This window comes from Anser brachyrhynchus (assembly GCF_964034855.1).
Source record: "Anser brachyrhynchus genome assembly, chromosome: 9".
Taxonomy (NCBI): domain Eukaryota; kingdom Metazoa; phylum Chordata; class Aves; order Anseriformes; family Anatidae; genus Anser; species Anser brachyrhynchus.
Genome location: NC_137703.1, coordinates 17,653,185 through 17,671,803, shown reverse-complemented (window position 1 = coordinate 17,671,803; position 18,619 = coordinate 17,653,185). Strand labels below are relative to the sequence as shown.

Genomic DNA, 18,619 nt, shown 5'->3' with positions numbered 1-18,619 from the left:
AGAAAGGAAAATAATGCAAAAATCTTTAATCTTACCGTGAAGCTGTTGTTGACATTCTTAGTGCTGGATTCTGCCACACTGGCATCTGTCAGATCCACCTCATCAAAAATAATGGACTGGAAAGAAAAAATTCAAACCCCCAATGAATCAGTGAATCCGATGTATACACAGCAGATCCACTTCCCACTGACAGGAAGAGGGGAAACATAACCCCCATTTTTAAAAAGGGAAAAAAGGAAGACCTGGGGAACTACAGGCCAGTCGGTCTCACTTCTGTACCTGGCAAGATCATGGAGCAGATCCTCCTGGAAACTCTGCTAAGGCCCGTGGAAAATAAGGAGGCGATTGCTGACGGCCAACATGGCTTCACTAAAGGCAGATTGTGCCTGACAAATCTGGTGGCCTTCTACAGTGGGGTTACAGCATTGGTGCACAGGGGAAGAGCAACTGATGTCATCTACATCAGTTGTACGTGTGCAAAGCATTTGACGCTGTCCCCCATGACATCCTTGTCTCTAAATTGGAGAGACATGGATTTGAGGGATGAACCACTCGGTGCGTAAGGAACTGGCTGGATGGTTGCACTCAAAGGGTTGTGGTCAACGGCTCAGTGTCCAGGGGTCAGTACTGGGACCAGCGCTGTTTAACATCTCTGTTGGTGACATGGACAGTGGGATTGAGTGCACCCTCAGCAAGTTTGCCGACACCACCAAGCTGCATGGTGTGGTTGACACACCGGAGGAAACGGATGCCATCCAGAGGGACCTGGACAGGCCTGAGGGGTGGGCCTGTGCGAACCTCATGAGGTTCAACAAGGCCAAATGAAAGGTCCTGCATCTGGGCCAGGGCAACCCTAAACATAAATACAGGCTGGACAATTAGTGGATTGAGAGCAGCCCTGAGGAGATGGACATGAGGGGGTTGGCGGATGATAAGATTGACATGAGCCAGCAATATGCGCTTGCAGCCCAAAAAGCCACCCATAGCCAGGGCTGCACCAAAAGCAGCAGGGCAAGGGAGGTGATTCTCCCCCTCTGCTCTGCTCCTGTGAGACCCCACCTGCTGTGCTGAGCTCAGCTCTGGGGCCCCCAGCACAAAAAGGGTAAGGAACTATGAAATGGCCAGAGGAGGGCCACGAAGATGATCAAGGGGCTGGAGCACCTCTCCTACAAAGACAGGCTGAGGGACTTGGGGTTGTTCAGCCTGGAGAAGAGAAGGCTCCTGGGAGACCTCACAGCGGCCTGCCAGTGCCTGAAGGGGGCTACAGGAGAGCTGGGGAGGGACTCTGATAGGGGGCGTAGCGATAAGACAAGGAGTAATGGCCTTAAACTAAAACGGGTAGGTTTAGGTTAGATATTAAGAAGAAACTATTTACTCTGAGGGTGGTGAGGCACTGGCACAGGTTGCCCAGAGAAGCTGTGGATGCCACATCCCTGGAGGTGTTCAAGACCAGGTTAGATGAGGCCTTGGGCAACGTGGTCTGGTGGGAGGTGTCCCTGCCCATGACAGGGAGGTTGAAATTAGATGATCTTAAAGATCCCCTCCAACACAAACCATTCTATGATTCTTCAATTGATTCAAAGGGACATGCCTGTATGTCTGCCTAAAACACTCCATCAGAGCCTTTTGTGACCTGAAGGAAAGGCCCAGCACCAGCAACATGAAGTCTAGTTCCAAGCAGAGGTGCTCACATTTGCCTGAATTCAGTCAGCAAATCCAATGACTTGACTTTCATTAGGGAACTACTTAAAAAAAAAAGTAACAAAAAACCAATGGGCTTAGTTCTTGTGAAAGGAGCCAGACTGATATCTAGTGAACTATCAACGTACTAAACCAGATGCATGGCTGCCTTATGGTTGTGTGATAAGTTCCCCTCCATTTCTTCTTTTCATTCATATTTTCTCACTTCTATTTCAGCTTCTATTCATTCAGTGACTATTAGCTAATAAAATGCACCAAGGGATTGAAAAAAAAAAAGGTGGAAAATCAGTATCACAGGTCCACATGATGCTTTTCTTAAAAAAATAAAAAATAAAACAGGATTTCAAAGCGTGAGGCAAAACACGGGGAACTTCTAGCAGCTGCAAAACCTGAAGATGGGTGCTTTCGGATCACGTGATCCTTTCTGAACTGAGGGCTGCCTTCTCATAGACACCCATCTGCCTCCAAGGGTCCAACACTGACTTTCTTCTTCCCTTGGAATGGTATAATATTTTCAAGACCTTACCTTAGCAGTTTTTGCATAGTAGAGAGTTCGTCCTCGCAGCTTAAAATATCGTCTCTTCCAGCGCTGGAAGGAGCTGGTCTGTTTCATCAGCATCCCCTCTTTTATGATAGTCTACAAAACAAGGAGAGGGGAGGGGTGAAGCACACATTTTACTTTCAGGCATCTTTCATGCTCTCCCAGTATATATCCATGCAAAAAAGACTGCAATTTGAGATCAGTAATCTTAGTGCCCTCTGCTGGAAGTGCTTAACAATTTCATTCACATAAGCAAGCGGAACTTATCAAGATTAAACCATCACAATGCATAACCCACGCTGGGGTGGGGTTTCATCCTTGTCTCTGGTGCTATCACAATATCAAAACCAATAAATAACTTATGACTGTACAAGCATCTCAAAGTCTAACAAAGACTCAGGGAACGTAACAGTTAAACTCACTGAGGTCAGATTTCAGTTGCCTTTCATTTAATTGATATTTGATCACAAGCACGCTCACGCCACAGCATATCTGCCCTCGTCTCCAATTCTGCTTTGTGAAATTATCTGCCTCTACCTGGCACAGAGCTGACAAGCTGCAGGCACACAGGATGAAGAAGGAAACTAGAGCAAAGAGGGAGCTATATCCAACTCCAGCATTTGGTATTCTTCAGATAGTCTTGGCTCTGCCTCAGTACGCTCTGGCTGGCTGCCATTTCCCAGGGCTGGAGTGCCAAAACTGTCTACGCACACTGCTTTTTTTTTTTTTTTTTTACTGCTTTATAACTAGGTTGACATACCAGCATACACAGTCCCATATGCTCACTCACATACTATGCATACATAGGGGTATGTATTTAATCCACATGCACTTCATTCTACTTCGTCAAATACATTTGATTCCTTTGCTGAGGACAGATTCTGAATACCAACAGCTACCTTCAAATAATCTCAAAGGCTGTAGCTCAGAAAGACAGAGAGCAGGGAAGTCAGAGCTGAGGGTTCAGCCCCATGTTACTGACTCAAGGTATTGCCTTGGAACAGCAAATGGTGCTGTGTGGTACCATGAGAAACCCACTTCTCTCCCCAGGAAACAGCCTCCAGGAACCCACTTCTTGCTGAGAAAGCCCGACGCGATAAACACACAGTTAAAATGCAGGAAACAAATGGTCTGGCTATCTTGTAAGACAGGTTATTCTGTATCTCGATGCCAGGAAAATTACACAGCTTTAACATACTTGAGGTCTCCATACAACCCAGGTTTGTAGCAGTTGGGTCAACCAGTGAGCATCAATTAATTCACAAACGCAGCGTTACACATCCACTGCCAGGCTACTACAGAGCACAAAATAAATACTCTTACTGATCCAAAGGGTTTACATTGTTTTAGAAATCCCTTCCAGGGCACTAAACTTGCTTTTAAAATGCTATATATATTTCTAATGCGGGTCTTTCCTTTTTGAAACAGCTGCAGATTTTAATACTTTCCACACACACTGGCCCTTGCCAAGCCCAAAGTTTCCTCAAAAAGCACTTGGAAAAAAATGCTGACTATAAGAAGAAACATCCGCCTGACAATGCTGCTTCTCTCTTGCTAGACTGAGCCATCCTCACGCTGCCCTGAGAGCTCAGAGGCTGGAGCACCACGGCGATGCCTGTACCCACAAGTGGCTGCAGAAGAGTGGGCTCCCGAGTACGTCCAGATCCCAAAGGGAGATTCTGGCCTCAGGAGCTGCATCGTACCTTCCTCCACTGGGTTGGAAAAGAGAGAAGGGTGAGAGCTCCCCAACTTTCTCCAAAGCAAACACCACCTACCTCGAAGCCTGGGAGCTGGCCCACCCCCATGCTAGCGAGCCCCAAGCCTCACCACTTCCCAGTGCTCTTTCTGTTTCTCCGAGCCACCTGCACACCGGTAGAAATACCCGCCACTGCTCAGGCAAACACCAACGTGCCCGGTTCAAACGGCAATCTCCATGTCCCACTCTGTTTTCAGCAGAACGAAGAGGGAAAGAAAACTCACGGCCAGAGACTACGCTGACAACAAAGATGGCCACCTCCCACAGCAGCTCCCCGCACCCCCGAAGCGGTTGCCAAAAGGCACCTTGGCACCATCTCCCCCCATCACGGCAAGGGCACCGCTGTAGGAACACACTCCTGTAAGCCGTAAGGCACCTGGGAGTGGCTTTAGTGTCCAGAATTTAAATGCACTGCGCTGATAGTCAGAAACAAGATGTTAGGCTAACTTGGAGCTGGTGCTGTGCACTACCACGCAAAGAATCCCAAACTCAGCTGTGACCTTCATCTGAAGCTTCAGCGTATGAGAGAATGAAGTTCAGAGACAGACCCCGCAGCAGCCCTTGCTGAAGCCACCCTGCAGGCTAGGCCAGAGCTGAAGGAACTGGGAAAGGTATGCTCACTCCTACTCTGCCGCGGGCTTTTTACGGGATCCCAAAACCATCATTTTCACCCTGCGTGTCTCCATCTCCCAGCTCCAAGTGGAGCAAACAGCACTGCCCAGCTCTGTGGGGTCCTACAAGAATACGTACATACGTCTGTCTGATGAGTTACTTCAGCCTCCAGCACCCGTGCATCAAAGCGACAGATAAAGCAACAGCATCTGACTTACCCTGCCAAAGAAATCACACATTTCTGCAGCTCACTTTAGCCTGACACTACAGGGAAGGAAATGGAACAGTGGCAAGAGATTCTCCAGATTAAAACAGAAACACGGATGGATCTCTGTGCATTCCTTGGACAAAAACACATATAATTAAAAGAGGAGATGGAGAAAGTAGCTACTGAATCCTGCAAAGTCCTGAACTGAAGTCAGAAAAGAACTGAAAAATTCCTGGGGAAGACTCCCAGGCTGCAAAGCCCACAGATACCCAGCCAGCCAAGAGGCTGATCAAAAAATAGCAATTCGCAGGAGATTGCAGGCCTCTGCTGCTCTGCTTATTCAAAGAACTACTTCAGCCAGGGCCAGCCGGAGCCGCGCGCTCCCCAGGCTCGCTTCGCAGTGCTCTGGCCGCTCGAGCTCGTGCCCAGCCCACCACAGGAGTACCTCACAGCACGGCACGGCGCGGCCTCGGCCTTCCCGCAGCTCCCGCCTGCCGCGCTCGGCTCCCTGCACCTCAGCGGGGCTCACTCACCTCTGCACAGGGCGTGCAGTCCTCCATGCCTCTTTTAAACAGCACCCTCTTTTTTTTTTTTTTCTTGCCTTTTTTTAAACCAAAAGGCAACAATCCCAGAGGTCACCTTGCCCCTCCCTAAGCAGGGGTTTATGTCACTTGCCAGTCTCTATCTATAGCAAACCTCATGGCTTCCTAACTCAGACATGAAAGGCCAGTGAGGAGCGAGCTCTCGCGCTCTCGTACGCACGCACTGCTCAGCGAAAACAAGGCTCTGCTTCAGAGCTGCCCATCTCTGCACGAGAGCTGCTGTTCTATTTATAGGCACGCAGCTCACGAGAAGAGTTTGGTGGGTTTGGGCGGAAAGGGCTGGAGATAAGATCAAGATGACTTTATAAAATGATTCAGACATTGCTGCCTTTCCCCTCCTCTATTTTAATTTTACAGCCAAAGGACTTGCTACTTGCAGAGGAATGCAGCTGAAGAAAATTAACTGGGGAAGGACCTGACAGCAGAGTGACAGAATGAAATGAAAGGGGGAGCTGAACCGTTATTTCTGTTCACCAGCCTCTCCGTAGCACGGTTAATCGAAGATCTACTCTGATCAGATTACTAACCATGCAGTTCATCCAGACAAATGTGGAATTACTTCTCCCATACAGGAAAAAAGTAAGAATCGAAGCCATTTTTAGTGTCCATTTTAGTTGGATCCCATGGGAAAAGCTGCTGCCCTGAAGCACGATGAGGTCTGATTAGGTGCATCCTACCGGGGATAAACACAAGTACTGTTTGTGAAGGAACTACCCAGGCTGCTTTCTGTCCAGCTGTGCTTCTCTCCAGCACGTGTCCCGTGGCGTGGCATTCCACGGGCGGACAGCACCATGAAAAAAATAAAGTATCTCCTTGAATCAAGCCCACAGTGATGTGCTGCTGGTTTCAGCAGTGACCCCCTTTTCTCCTGTGACAAGACAATATAAAAAAGGCTGCTGAACAAACTGACCATTTAAAGCAACAATGCACAAAGCAGAGCCTTAAGCATCTCTGCAAAGAACATGATTCGACAGCTGAAAGGCAGGGCCTAAGAAATTTCTAGCATTTCATCATCTTTTATCTTTGGCCTTGAAGAAAAGTGACTTCCTGCAGAAAAAAAAAAATCAGTTCACCATGAGCAATACACAACCCTCCCCCTGCTACCACTCCTCCCCATTTAAAGCTTGACATTTCGGAAGGTAAATAATACGTTCTCAAATTTCTCCTGTTGAAATGGGTGCAGTGTGTAGGCCTAATCCTGAAGTGACAAAACAAAAGTTTTGCCGCTGGCCCCTGTGGGAATGGTGTCAAACGCCTCCAGGGCTCGACTTCCCCTCGGCGCGATCCCACCACCGAGAGCACGAAACCAAACGACTAGCAGCAGTCACACACCAACCTACGAGACGCGGCCGTGCTTCTGGTAGCACGGCTTGCCTGAGGTGTCTCTGCATCCGCTAACCCACATCAGAGACCAGAGAGCTGGCCTACACAGATGAGCTGCTTTTTACGCTGATAATGTGGATGACTCTAGTAAAAGGAACGATCGCATCGCGGTTCAGCTCTGCTCGGAGTGCATTCCTTTTCCTCCTGCGTGCAGCACTACCCACGACGCCAGCGCAGGGGCAGCCCATCCTTTTGCGAGGCTTAGGCCTCCGGCCCCCTTTGGAAGCAGGACCTTTGATGCACCCAAATTCCTAATGGGTAACACCCGACCTCGCGAGCCAGGCTGAGGGCAACCATCAGCCGTAGGCAGCTGTCAGACTGGCAAGTGTCCTGTGGCACGGGGAGGCGCCAACTGCGTTCGATATGGAGGGCGAAGAACAATGCAACCTATTTTACAGCTGAGATCATGACATATTCTTAGGGACAGTTACTCAGGGCAGCGCATTTGAAACGAGAATTTTGCTCCGGTGGTATTTCTTTCCAGTGTTTTGCAGAAAAGAACTGCACAAAAGTTGAAAACAATCATTCGAAGCTATCTAAACAGCAACTAAAGAATCCTATATACCAAAGTCTCAACATCTGGATTTCTCTGTTTTCCATGTGTCTCCAGAATGTAAAAACTTCAGGGCACAGACTGTTTTTATTTGTATGTACTATAAAACTTCGAACAGGCTGCTGATGCCAACAACAAATAAATAACCAAAGAAAGAACTAATTGCACAGAGAAGGAGAGAGCAAAATAAAAATGCAGATGCAGAACTGACAGGCTGTCTTTACATATCTTGTTTAGGAATTTTTGTAAGGGTGAGGGTGGACGATCCCTGGGGACCAAGCAACGCTGTCTAGCCACTGACTCTGGGTGAGCTGTGGCAAAGGAGATGGGAGTAGCTGCAGTCACCCCATAAACACAGCAAGATACCCTTGCCAAGCTAAGGCAGGTAGGGATTTGGAGTGCTGCACCTTGCTTTGAGTAAAACAGTTTTAGTAGCTGGTTCCATAAAAGCTCTGTGGTCATAAATACAGAACTAATACAGATAATTTACAAAACAAATGAAATACACAAAATCTGACAAAGAAACTACAGGAATAAATCTAAGCAACCCTGCAGAATAAGACACGAGAGGTCAAAAGGCTAGGGGTTAACAAGCTAATCCGAGAGCAACATCCTTCCACCAGACAGTGGTCACACCCTGGAAATTAACTCCAGGAAGCTTCGAGGGGGGAAATGCAGATCAGTAAAGCAATGCTAAGTATGGGACACACAGAGAGCTGTACAGACCTATAGCGGAGCACAAGCAACTTACGGGTTACTTGGTCCTGTTTGGGAGCTCCACATGTAAAGCACCTGGATCTTGCAAAAGCGAAAAACACACTGCGATTTCTTCCACTGGGACAAAAAGGACAAGACATCATGTGAGCTCACTGCAACAAAAGGACTTCAGAAGAGGGGAAAATATAAAAGAAAATCAGAGGTCAGCCACAGGAATCAAATGCCAAAAGAGAAGTGAGGGCTGTGAGTAGACAGGCCAGTAACAGAAGCCGTGCTCTCCACTGAAGGGGTATGGCCTATGCTGCTGGTGGACATCACCTACGTACACTTCGTTTTCATAACTTGTGTTTTACGAACTGGGAAGCACCCGTGGCAGGCTGCAGCACAGGGCTCAGTGCAACCTCCCGTGGCAATCACCATCCCTGTCGTGCCTCAGACGCGCTGGCAGAGCCGGGGAGCTTGGCAGGCAGCTGCAGCACAGCCCCAGCAGCCTCCGCGCCCAGCGGGACCCGGAGCCACCTGCAGCGCTCTGCCAAAAGTGTAGCCGCGGTATCATGACACAGGAGGCTCAAACTTATTCTTGGGATCGCCAGCAAAAAACAGGAGTTTGTACCAATCGGGCCGCAGCTAGAATCAGCCTTGGAACCGATAAATAAAAGGTTCAAGCACCTCGTTCTTTGTCAGTGAACGCTGTGGCTGGTAAACAAGGAGTAGGTCTTGAAACCAGCTTCTTTTCGATACCACATTCGCTGCTACTGATGTGAACGATTCTCTTCTAGAAGGGGCGAGCACTCGCAGAGTGAAAAAATTAACACAGAAAACCAACTCCGAAAGCAGGCAGAAAGGTTGCACATATATGGGAAAGGAAATACGACATAGCAGCATATCACCACGCAGCTCCCTGGTGAAAGTAGCTGGGTTACAGAGCTCCAAGCGAAGCACTTAAAATAGATGAATACTCTGGTCAGCAACCCAGAGCGCAGAACGAACAGCACACCAGCACTCTCTGATTCAGGATGAGTTAGTAGCTGGACAACTCCTGGCACGCTACCGGTGTAAGCCCTCAGTATGCTTTCCATAGGCTCTGGGCATCCTTCCCAAACACATTTATCAAAGAGGGGAGCTGAGCATGAAGCTCAAGTCACCCCAGCACACTAAAACACAGATGAAGAAGAAGGGTTCGAATCTATCCACAGAGATAACCAAAGCTAAAAAAGCAATGGTTTAAAAGTTACCTGAAAACCTTGGAGCGAATTAAAATTTTAAAGGGCACTAATTAAACATGAACTTCATACATTTAAAGGCAAACATGAAAAAGCATTCTGCTATTTTTTCTGTCATCTTAATTACATGTGCACGCCTACATCCCTTCCTTAAGCACCAGATTAACCAAGCTGTGTTTTCCCCATACACGCAGAAAGCTTTGTAAAACATCACCTGCTGTGAAACCCCCAGCTCCGAGAGCCGCCTGTCCCACGGCCCCACACCAGCACCGCCGAATCCCCGCTCCCAACGCCGGAGCACGCTGCTCTGCTGCTGAGAGGCAACAGCCAGCAGCGCTGGAAGCAGTGCTGGAAGCAGTGCAACCCCGCGCCGAGCCATGGCGCTGCACCCGGCACAGGGGAGCCCTCCAGTGCTACAGCCTGCGGCACCAGAGCTTGCTTAACGCTCTTGTTCCCGCAGAGCCAAATTATTACCCCAAAGCACGGCTGTCCATCTCAGCCCTCCCATCCGCTTCACCGGCCGGCAGAACGAGCTGGGCACTTACCATAGCGGCATGTCAGGGCCATCTGGTAAAACAGTATCAGGCAGGGAAGGCGCGCTCGCAGCTAGTACAATAGCGAACGTCAGGGAAGGCACATCCAGAATACAGCTGGGGATCTCATCCTCACAGTCATAACCACCCCATCCTTCCCATCCTGCTAAATGTCATGGAGAGCCCGGCCAAGTAGGAAGGAAAAGCCAGCAGAAAGTACCGGTATGGGAACCTCGGGACACGGCAAAGTGAAAGTCACACCTTGAGGAGGGAAACTGAACCCTCTTCCCTCGTGTCAAGGAGGCTCGGAGAACAACAGGGCTTCCTCCCGCTGTGTCTGGATTCCCATCAACTCTGCTACTGAATCCTGCGAGGAGCCTTATTTGGTAGCGGCTGGTAGAAGTGGGGCCAAATCCTGATCCTTTTACTCCGACTGGTATTCCATGGGATTACACTGCTGAGAGCAGAAAGCAGCTTTTGGCCTTTGGCCATTTAATTAATACTTAAGGTATCCTAGAATTTATTTTTATCTCATCTGTAACAATCGTCGTTATCAGATTTTCCATATTTATGTATTAAACAACCTATGCTTTTAAGTTTTTTTTTCCTCATCCATTTAACATAGTTTTTAAAGGATACTCCGAAGTTTTTAATTTATTTTTCCATTTTCCCTGTTTTAATGTCCTGCAAATACCTCTGACCATGCCAAGACATCTCGATCAGCACCAGCAACAACAGGGAAGATTAGCACAGCCCTGGGAACACCGTTTTGTTAACTTTGAGCGAAACAGAACAGAAGGGTCTGGCACGAGCTCCCAGAATGCTGCTTTTTAATAAAATCTCGGCAACAGATCTGCACCATCTGAGACAGTGCTGTGACCTGCCTTGGAAGAGAGCAGTTTGAAAAGCAGGCAACGCGTCCCTCCCGTGTTATCTGCCACGCTTCTGTCAAGAAGCAGCCGAGAAGGCTGGCCCAGGGGTCAGGACGCTGCCCCGGCGCTGCAGCACCTGCCCGAGTTCCCAGCTCCCCTGGAGACACCCAGGGTGATGCCTGCATCTCACACAGGACGGACGCATCTCAACGCTGCGTGTGGGAAGCGGAGGTGGTATCGCCTCTCCCCACCAGGATACTGCAAGGCTAAAATTATCGGAACGTTTGAGACTCGAATGCAACGTGTGTGATACGAACGTTATGTAATCAACACGGTGTTTCCTCTTGCAAAAAAAGCAAACCACAACATCAAAACAGGCAGCAGATGCAAAACTTCCCGATTTAGCAGAGAGACTGTGTGTAAATAAGATTTCCCCTAAAACCAGAGGGACTACTCGCATATTAATCGATCACCTAACCCAGCAGCGAGCTTGCAGCCTGGCATGCCGCCTAGCTCCTCTGTGGCAGGAGGGCAGCAAGCTGTGGTCCCCGCAACATGCTCCTTGCTTTCAGGACTGCCTTACGTGAGAAGGGAGCACAGGAGATGGCAGCTGAGGGGGAGGACTGCTGCTGGTGCCCCAGCTGTTCGTCAGCCCGAAGCCGAACTGTCCCCAGGTAACGGTCCCGCAGGGCTGCGGAGCCAAGCAGAAGCATCTCCCTTCATTAAGAGGCACCTACATAAATCTTCAGGGAAACACGAAGCAATGACCGCTCAGAGTGGAAAAAGCAGGGAACAAATAGTTCCAGTGGAGAGTTAAGTCGAATTCATTGAGATAAAGGTTTGTGAATTTGAAACCTTGAAAAAACATTCCAAGAGGAAGGGGTTTTCTCCTCACATAGTATTTTGCTCTGAAATTTCTGATGCTGCTGTGACAATACCTAGTATACATCTTAAACTCTCAGGGAAATGGAGAATACAAAAACCTTTCATCTCACTTCTGTTTTCCTTTAAAATAGGAAGGTGTATCTGCTACTTTAGAAAGAATAACCATCAGATTCGTAATTTAAGAAGGTAAAGCCATGCAAAGTTTTAGACGGTATACTGACTTTAATTATCAGGGAAACCGCAGATAAACATTTCACAATTTTCATTCATAATCCAGTACTCTTCCAAAGTAAAATATAAAAAAATATTTTTTTGTAACAATAGGTTTTGGGCGAGTGAAGTACTCTGAACAGCTGATTTAGTTTTGTTTTAAAAAAATAATACTTCTTTTATTTTGTCTCTAATTTTTTTTGAAAGAACAGTTACCAGCCTCACAATGTACTTTTTGGCAATGTGGTCTCGGTAAATCTATGTTCTCAAAACGTGCAAAAGTTTGATGTTAGCTCTTTAGTTCCTGGAACCAGAACTATAGTTAGAAGGAGAAAAGCTGCAAGTGTGTGTGGTTTTGTGCTTTGTTTTGTGTTTTTCTTTTTTTTAAAAAAGGAAGTAACAGCTGTTGCTTTCACATAGCATCCAAAAATCTCCAGCAGCGAGGCAAACATACAGTACACCAATGGTAACGCAGCACTGGGAGGCTTCCCAAATTTTGTCAGAACAGATGAGTCTGAAGAGCATGCAAAACATAACGTAGTTTAAAAGGCAAAAACGCTCTTACAGCAGTGTAACACAGCCTAAAATCCTATCTTTGTCCTCAGCGTTCAGAGAAGGAACAAGTCTGTGGTGTTAATCCAAGGAAATACACAGCTTTAAGCCTGTGTTCAAGAAGTTCGCTTTGGATTCAATCACAAGAACTGCTCTTTCGCAGCAACTACCTCTCTTAAGTGAAAAGCTCCCAATTTTGACCAGAACTAAAGCATGAACCACCACAATTTATGGGATGTGAAGCCATAAATGAAGCCATAAATGTGAAATGTCCTCTTCTAGACATCCGGTTAGAAGACAGCATAGCAAAATCAGACATCTCAATATGTTTTAGCAGAGGATGCCACAGACAGAATGTGAATTAAACCATAAATTCCTGAAAATTCCCTCCTTATTTGTGACGCTTTTCTTTTACAGTGTCTCTTTATTGAAATGCACTGTTTCTAACCTTAATACTGATTTTAATACTTGTATCACAGAATCATCTAGGTTGGAAGAGACCTCCAAGCTCACCGAGTCCAACCTCTGACCTAACACTAACTCAAACTAACAAACTGCTCATTTTCCTCATTCTCATCTTTTCTGAGAAAATCTTAAAGCATTTGCCCTCCAGAAATAAAAATAACACTTCTTTACCTATAAAAAGGACATTTTTATCTATTAGCCAATACAAGGAGAAATCAAATGAGCTTTCTTCAGTTGCTTATGCTGCCTGCCATATGTTTGAGAACTCAGTTTGGTCTGCTCTGGGAGCTTGCACAAAGATGTGGAGAAACATTTTGCTTCCCCTTGTTTTTCCTTGCTCGTACTTTTCAGGGTGGCTCCTAGACCTCAAAGCTAGTAATCAGAAAGAGAATCCCAACCTCCCACGGCGCCAAGGTCTATCTATACCATGGGCTGCTACACAGCATCGACATCAAAAACTCGCTAGTTCAGACACTGCACAAAGCCTGTCCACAGCAGCTGAAAGCTTAGCACCAGGTAATTTATCCCGCTTTTCATAGCATAAATTAACCTGATATCTCTCTGCTCCTGGAGCTAGACAGCCCCAATACCCAGGCTTGGAGCGCTGTTCGCTCTGTTTGCGAGTCTGTTGAAAGACATACTGCAAATCTGTCTTAAAAAGTTCAAGGTAATGATGAATGGGTATAAAACTGAAAAGCTACAGAAAAAATTGCTCATAAAAGTAAACAGAAGTTAGACTGATAGTCTAAACAAAACCTCCTCCTGATGCCACCCAAGGACACTGCTGAAATCCTGTCTGATAAACAAACTTAAATCTCACCACAGCAAAAGGGGCACGCTGGGAATTACACCCAGCTGATGAATGAAACGAGAGGACGACCTATTCATCCCTTCTCCTGCTTTCTGAGGTTCATAGCGCGACGCTTCCAACGAAAGGGCAAGTGTAAAGGAGGAAGAGCACTTTGTTGCCGGAGCCCATAGAATGTGCGGTGCTCCTCTGTTTCACACCCTCAGCTCCCAGGACCACTTTTGATGTTACTCTGCCTTCGCGCACAGCAGGTCAGGACTGAGCTGGTATTATTACCACTCAGACGAGTCCTCAGTGCTGCTCAGAAGGTGGGACTTGGGGCTCCTGCTGTCACCCCACCTCACACGCATCGTCCTCCTCTGTTTTATTTTGGCTGTTTCCTAAGTCCCATCCGTTCAAAAATACTTTATCTTAGTTGACCAACCGTTTCTTTGCCTGCACCAATGCAAGCCTGAGACCAGGAGAGGGGCTAAAAGCAGTGTTCTAAGCAGCCCGATGCTGGTACAGGTCCGACAGGTCTCAAAATGGCTGATCGAGCAGTCTGTGCAGTCTACTTCTTTGCCAGCTCAGACACCAGCAGTTACACTACAAGCTATACCTTATTACACTAGTGCTTCTTCTGTCCCCAGAATAATAATCATCGAGACACTGCTAAACATACTTCTCTGCCTATCTTCTTCTCTTCCTCTGAAACTCTTTCTAGCTAAAAATAAATAAGTACATTAACACACAGTATTCTACTTTCCAGACACTTAGCTTTCCGCTCCCCCGGCCCGTATCTTCGCAAGGGGCAGATTTTTCAGTTACACACATACAAGCTGTGATTTGTCTTCAGGCCCTGCACGCTGATTTCAGAGTAGCTATAAATCCAACCAGCTCTATCTGCCCCACAGTATTACTACACCAGTGTATTTCAGCAGAACACAGCTGGGCAACCTGCAGGCTCTGAAACAAGCCCACTGAAGTTTGCTGGTCCTGTGAGCAGTTTTATTTTACAGCTTCTCTTGGGAGAACCCAAGGTGCAAAAACCAGAAGAAGCAAAACACATCTTCAAAGTGCTCGCACCTGACTCTGACAAACAAGTAAGTTCAGAGGAACTCCACGGCTACAGCAGGCTTCACACCCAAGCTGCCTTAACAGTAAGCTTCTGTTGTGATTTAACTGTACTTACAGGCACGGTCTCGAGCTAACTGCAGCAAAAGATGTGGTTAGATGAGATTTACAGCCTTGGGGCATGGTAAAAGTCTTTCTGCATCTCTTACTGTCACTCTGATGGACCTGTCCAACAGCTTCTACAGCTTACTGCAGCCTGCTCTCCGTCATTCAACAGACAAATTAAAAATCAGGTCTGCCTTCACAGAGGAAGCAACGTCCTCAAAGCCTCATCAGAACAATGAGTAGCCACGAAGATGTCTTCGCTCCCTGCCCTAGGGGCAAGGAAAAGTACACATACGGCAGCGTACAGAAAAGATGACAATGAAATAAAAGGACATCAAAAAGCAGCAGAAGCAATCAATCCTCAGTATCATAATACCTGGGCTGACTTACAAGATTTGACAGTGTTTAGTTGAAGTCTTCTGCAGATTAACACACAGGAGGCTTAATAGCTGTAGACAATATCTGTTTATAATCCTCGTTCTTAACATGTTTATGTTCACGTAGTACAAGTGGCTGGTTTAGGCTTTTTCCAGCCATGCTGACGCAGGAAGTGATGTAAAACAGGGCAAATGATTAAGTAGGAATATGCGGACGTGTTCGGCTTTATTCAAACAAAAGTAAAATTCAGTGCACCTTTTACCTTAGCATCTTTAACACCCTGCCATCAGCATGAGGTCCCACACTAGCACCGAGGAAGGCATTGCTCTTGCTCTTATCAGAGACACCACCACAGAAATATTAAAGTTAGACCCTGGCATCCTTCCTCCCTGCATGCACGAGCCCCCTGCCCCAAGTGGTAGTCAGAAATCACAAGGCTCATCCATTCTCCTGCAGGACAAATTGCTGCCATTCAGCACCCCCATCGTGCAGGAGATGACCACAAAAGGCTTCTCTTTCCACAGCCGATGAACAGACCAGCTCAGGTCACCTGAGGCTGCAGCAGGTCTAAGATCTACCTGCTGCACCCAGCACCACCCTGCTCAGAGAGCTTCGCCGCTGGCTGTTGTGGCCGAACGAACCGTCCTACCCACCCGGCGCAGACCCTCGGCGTCCGAACCGAAGGAGGGAACGGCGGGGTCAGCGCGCTCGGCAGATGGAGGAAGCAGCTCGGCCATGCGTGATGAAGCGAGCAAACGGGCCTCGTGTCTGACTGCGCTCGGCTGCAGGGGGGCGGGTTGGAACTGGGACCAGCGTAGCAAAACGACGGCGAGCAGAAGAATGGCAATGCGTATGTGTTTAGCAGCACGGCAAACTAGCCAGCAGAAAAAGATCCCTGTGAATAACGCTTCAGGCTCTGCACCACGCACAGCCGTTTGCTCTCCTTTGCAGCAGAAAAATGATAAGCATCGTCAGCACCAAGCAAGCCGCCTGCATCCCCACAGCCGCAGCTGTGCCTGCCCATGCCCCAGGGACAACAGTAACGCGATGGCAGAAGAATAACTACCCTGGCATTTCCAAGCAGAAACACATCACACAACAATCGAAGGGTTACACAGGACTTTCACTGCTACAGAGAAAAATCATGCAGCTATAGTAAAAATAGTACAGAAGAGGGCAACTCCCTGTGGGTGTTTCCTAGCCTAAGACCGAAGGAAATCTTCACGTCTTCTCTTACAGTAACAATACGGAGGAACTACAACTACAGCTCCTCCTGGGGAGCAAAATACTGTCACTATCCCTAAAAATGGCATTATTGCTCCACAACGAGCCTAAGGGAAAAACGCTCTAAGAGAATCAGTGCAGAAATGACCGCTGCCAGACCAGGGAGGTGAAGTGAGGTAGAGAAAGCTGGGAACAAAGGCTAACCAGCCACGAGACCAGTGCCTGACCAGATAGGAGGCTAAGCAGCACCACTGCACAGCTACAGAAGGGAACAATAGCAGAGAAGCAGATGGGGAGCACTGGGACGCGACCACGACAGCAAGGGGCAGATGCTGCGGGAGGCACGCACCGACCACAGGGGATACCAGCAGCAGCTGCACGGCTCGGAGCAGAGCTGGGAATGGGGTGGACGTGACAGGGCTCCAGCCTGTCCGACAGGGCGAGGGGCTTGGGAAGGGGACAGCGGAGGAGGGCACGGCGTGACAGGGAGATGAGTCGGGGCAGAGGCCCTCGAGGAAGGCACGGGGAGGCAAGGATGTAGGGGAAGAAGAGAGCTGCAGCCTCAGGGGGTGGGGAGGGTACGTCCTTGGGGGTCAACCCTCAGGTACCGGGGCGGCCCTGAGGGGGCAGCTCTGAGGGGGCCGCTCACAGCCCTGTGTGCAGCAAGAGGTCACGGGGGGGAGTTACAGCAGGACACGGGTGAGGTCCGTCCCCCGCGGGACGGGACGGGACGGGCAGCTCCCCTTCCCTCCCCTCCCCTCCCGAGCCGTGTGCCGGGGCGGGGGTCGCCGGCGGGCCCTGAAGGGCACTTGGGGGGCAGCCGCGGCGGCACCTGCGGAGGGTTTGCGGCGGGGGCGCCTCAGGGCCGGGGGCGGGCCGGAGGTTCGGGCTGGGGGGTCCCGAGCCGGTCCCGGAGGGCGGGGAGGGGGGGGCAGCAGGCGAGTCCCCGAGGGGCGGCTGGGGGGGGGGGTCCCCGGCCGGTGCCTGCGGGAGGCGGCGGGCAGGGCCTCGGGGGCGAGCTGGGCCCGGCCGGTCCCGGGGGCGGCGCAGGCCGGGCGGGGGGAGGCGGCGCGGAGCCCGAGGCCCTGCGGAGCCCCCGCCCGCCGCACGCACCTTCTGGCGGATCTGCCCGGACGTGGAGACCTTGCGGATGAGCTTCTGCGGCGAGCCCGGCTCCTGCTCCGGCTCGCTGTCCGACGACTCGTCCGCCGCGGCGCCGGCGGCGGCCGGCCCGGCCCGTGGCTGCGCGGTGCCCGCCGCCGCCATGCTGCGCCGCGCCCGGCGCCCCCTCCCGCCCCGCGCCGCGCGCTGCAGCCGCCCGCCCGCCTCACGGCCCCGAGCGGCGCGGTGCGGCACGGCACGGCCCGGCCCGGCCCGGCACGGCCCCGCACGGCCCCCTGGCGGCCGGCCCGGCCCGCGCCCTCCCGCTGACGGAGGGCGGCAGCTGCCGGCCGCGGGGCACGGGACGAACGGTCGCGGCCCGGCTCGCTGGAGCCGGAGCCAGGAGAAAGCCCCTGCAAGCAGCCCGGCACGGGCTAACGCGACAGGCGGGAGCCGAAAGAGCTTTTTTCAGTCACAAGTAGCGAGTTAGCCCTTGTGACTCCACCCTTTCCACAGCACAGCGCAGGGTGACTTTGTGACTGAAGTCATCACCACAGATGCACGTGAGAGGAAAAGCGTGCAGCAACAGATGTCTTACACGCTTGACACACACGAAGGAAAAAAAAAAAAAGGCCTCTAAGCGTGTTTGCAGGTCCGGTAGCCAGGAACAGTAACGGAAAAGCCTTTGTGGGAGAAGCTGCACTTCAGAGGAGGATGGAGAAGATTGTCACAAACTAGCCCCGCTCCTCTTTTTAATATCTTTAAAGGAGTTCCTGAGCACCAGCTCTCCAAGACCAGCTTATCCACTACCAACATTTTGCTCAGCCTTACCGTACCAATGTGTTCTTGAGTCACCAAAAAATTAATAATACCAGAGCAATCATTCAAAAGACCTTTCCAGAAATTCAGGTGCAGAAGCCTGACACCCCCACCCCAAAACTAAAATGGAAACCACACGTTATACTGACTAGGAACACCTGAAAATGGTTGCAGTGATTCTTTAGCAGCACAGTACACGATGCCGAGAAAGAGCAAACCAAACACAGTGCCTCTTGCAATTTCACCTAAGGTGAAAGAGCTGCAACAAACAAACACCAACAGGTGGTGTGAAGGCAGAGCACTGATGGAGCTGTGGAG

General features: G+C 49.6%; 1 protein-coding gene across 8 annotated transcripts in view; it reads right to left on the bottom strand.

Moving 5' to 3' along the window:
• The window catches only part of DGKD (diacylglycerol kinase delta), a 69,033-nt gene that overhangs the window by 47,669 nt on the left and 2,745 nt on the right, over positions 1-18,619 (bottom strand). For 3 of the 8 annotated variants that reach the window (XM_080605069.1, XM_080605073.1, XM_080605067.1), the window contains exons 1-3: positions 17,495-17,676; positions 2,228-2,338; positions 36-116 (exon numbers count right to left, since the gene is read on the bottom strand). In XM_080605069.1, the coding sequence (XP_080461195.1) occupies positions 36-116; positions 2,228-2,338; positions 17,495-17,647 (345 nt within the window). In that variant the 5' untranslated portion in view covers positions 17,648-17,676. Of the gene's footprint in view, positions 1-35; positions 117-2,227; positions 2,339-5,351; positions 5,394-9,841; positions 9,864-17,494; positions 17,677-18,313; positions 18,334-18,619 lie in introns of those variants that run through there. The other 5 variants (XM_080605072.1, XM_080605064.1, XM_080605071.1 and 2 more) reach the window with 5 other exon arrangements.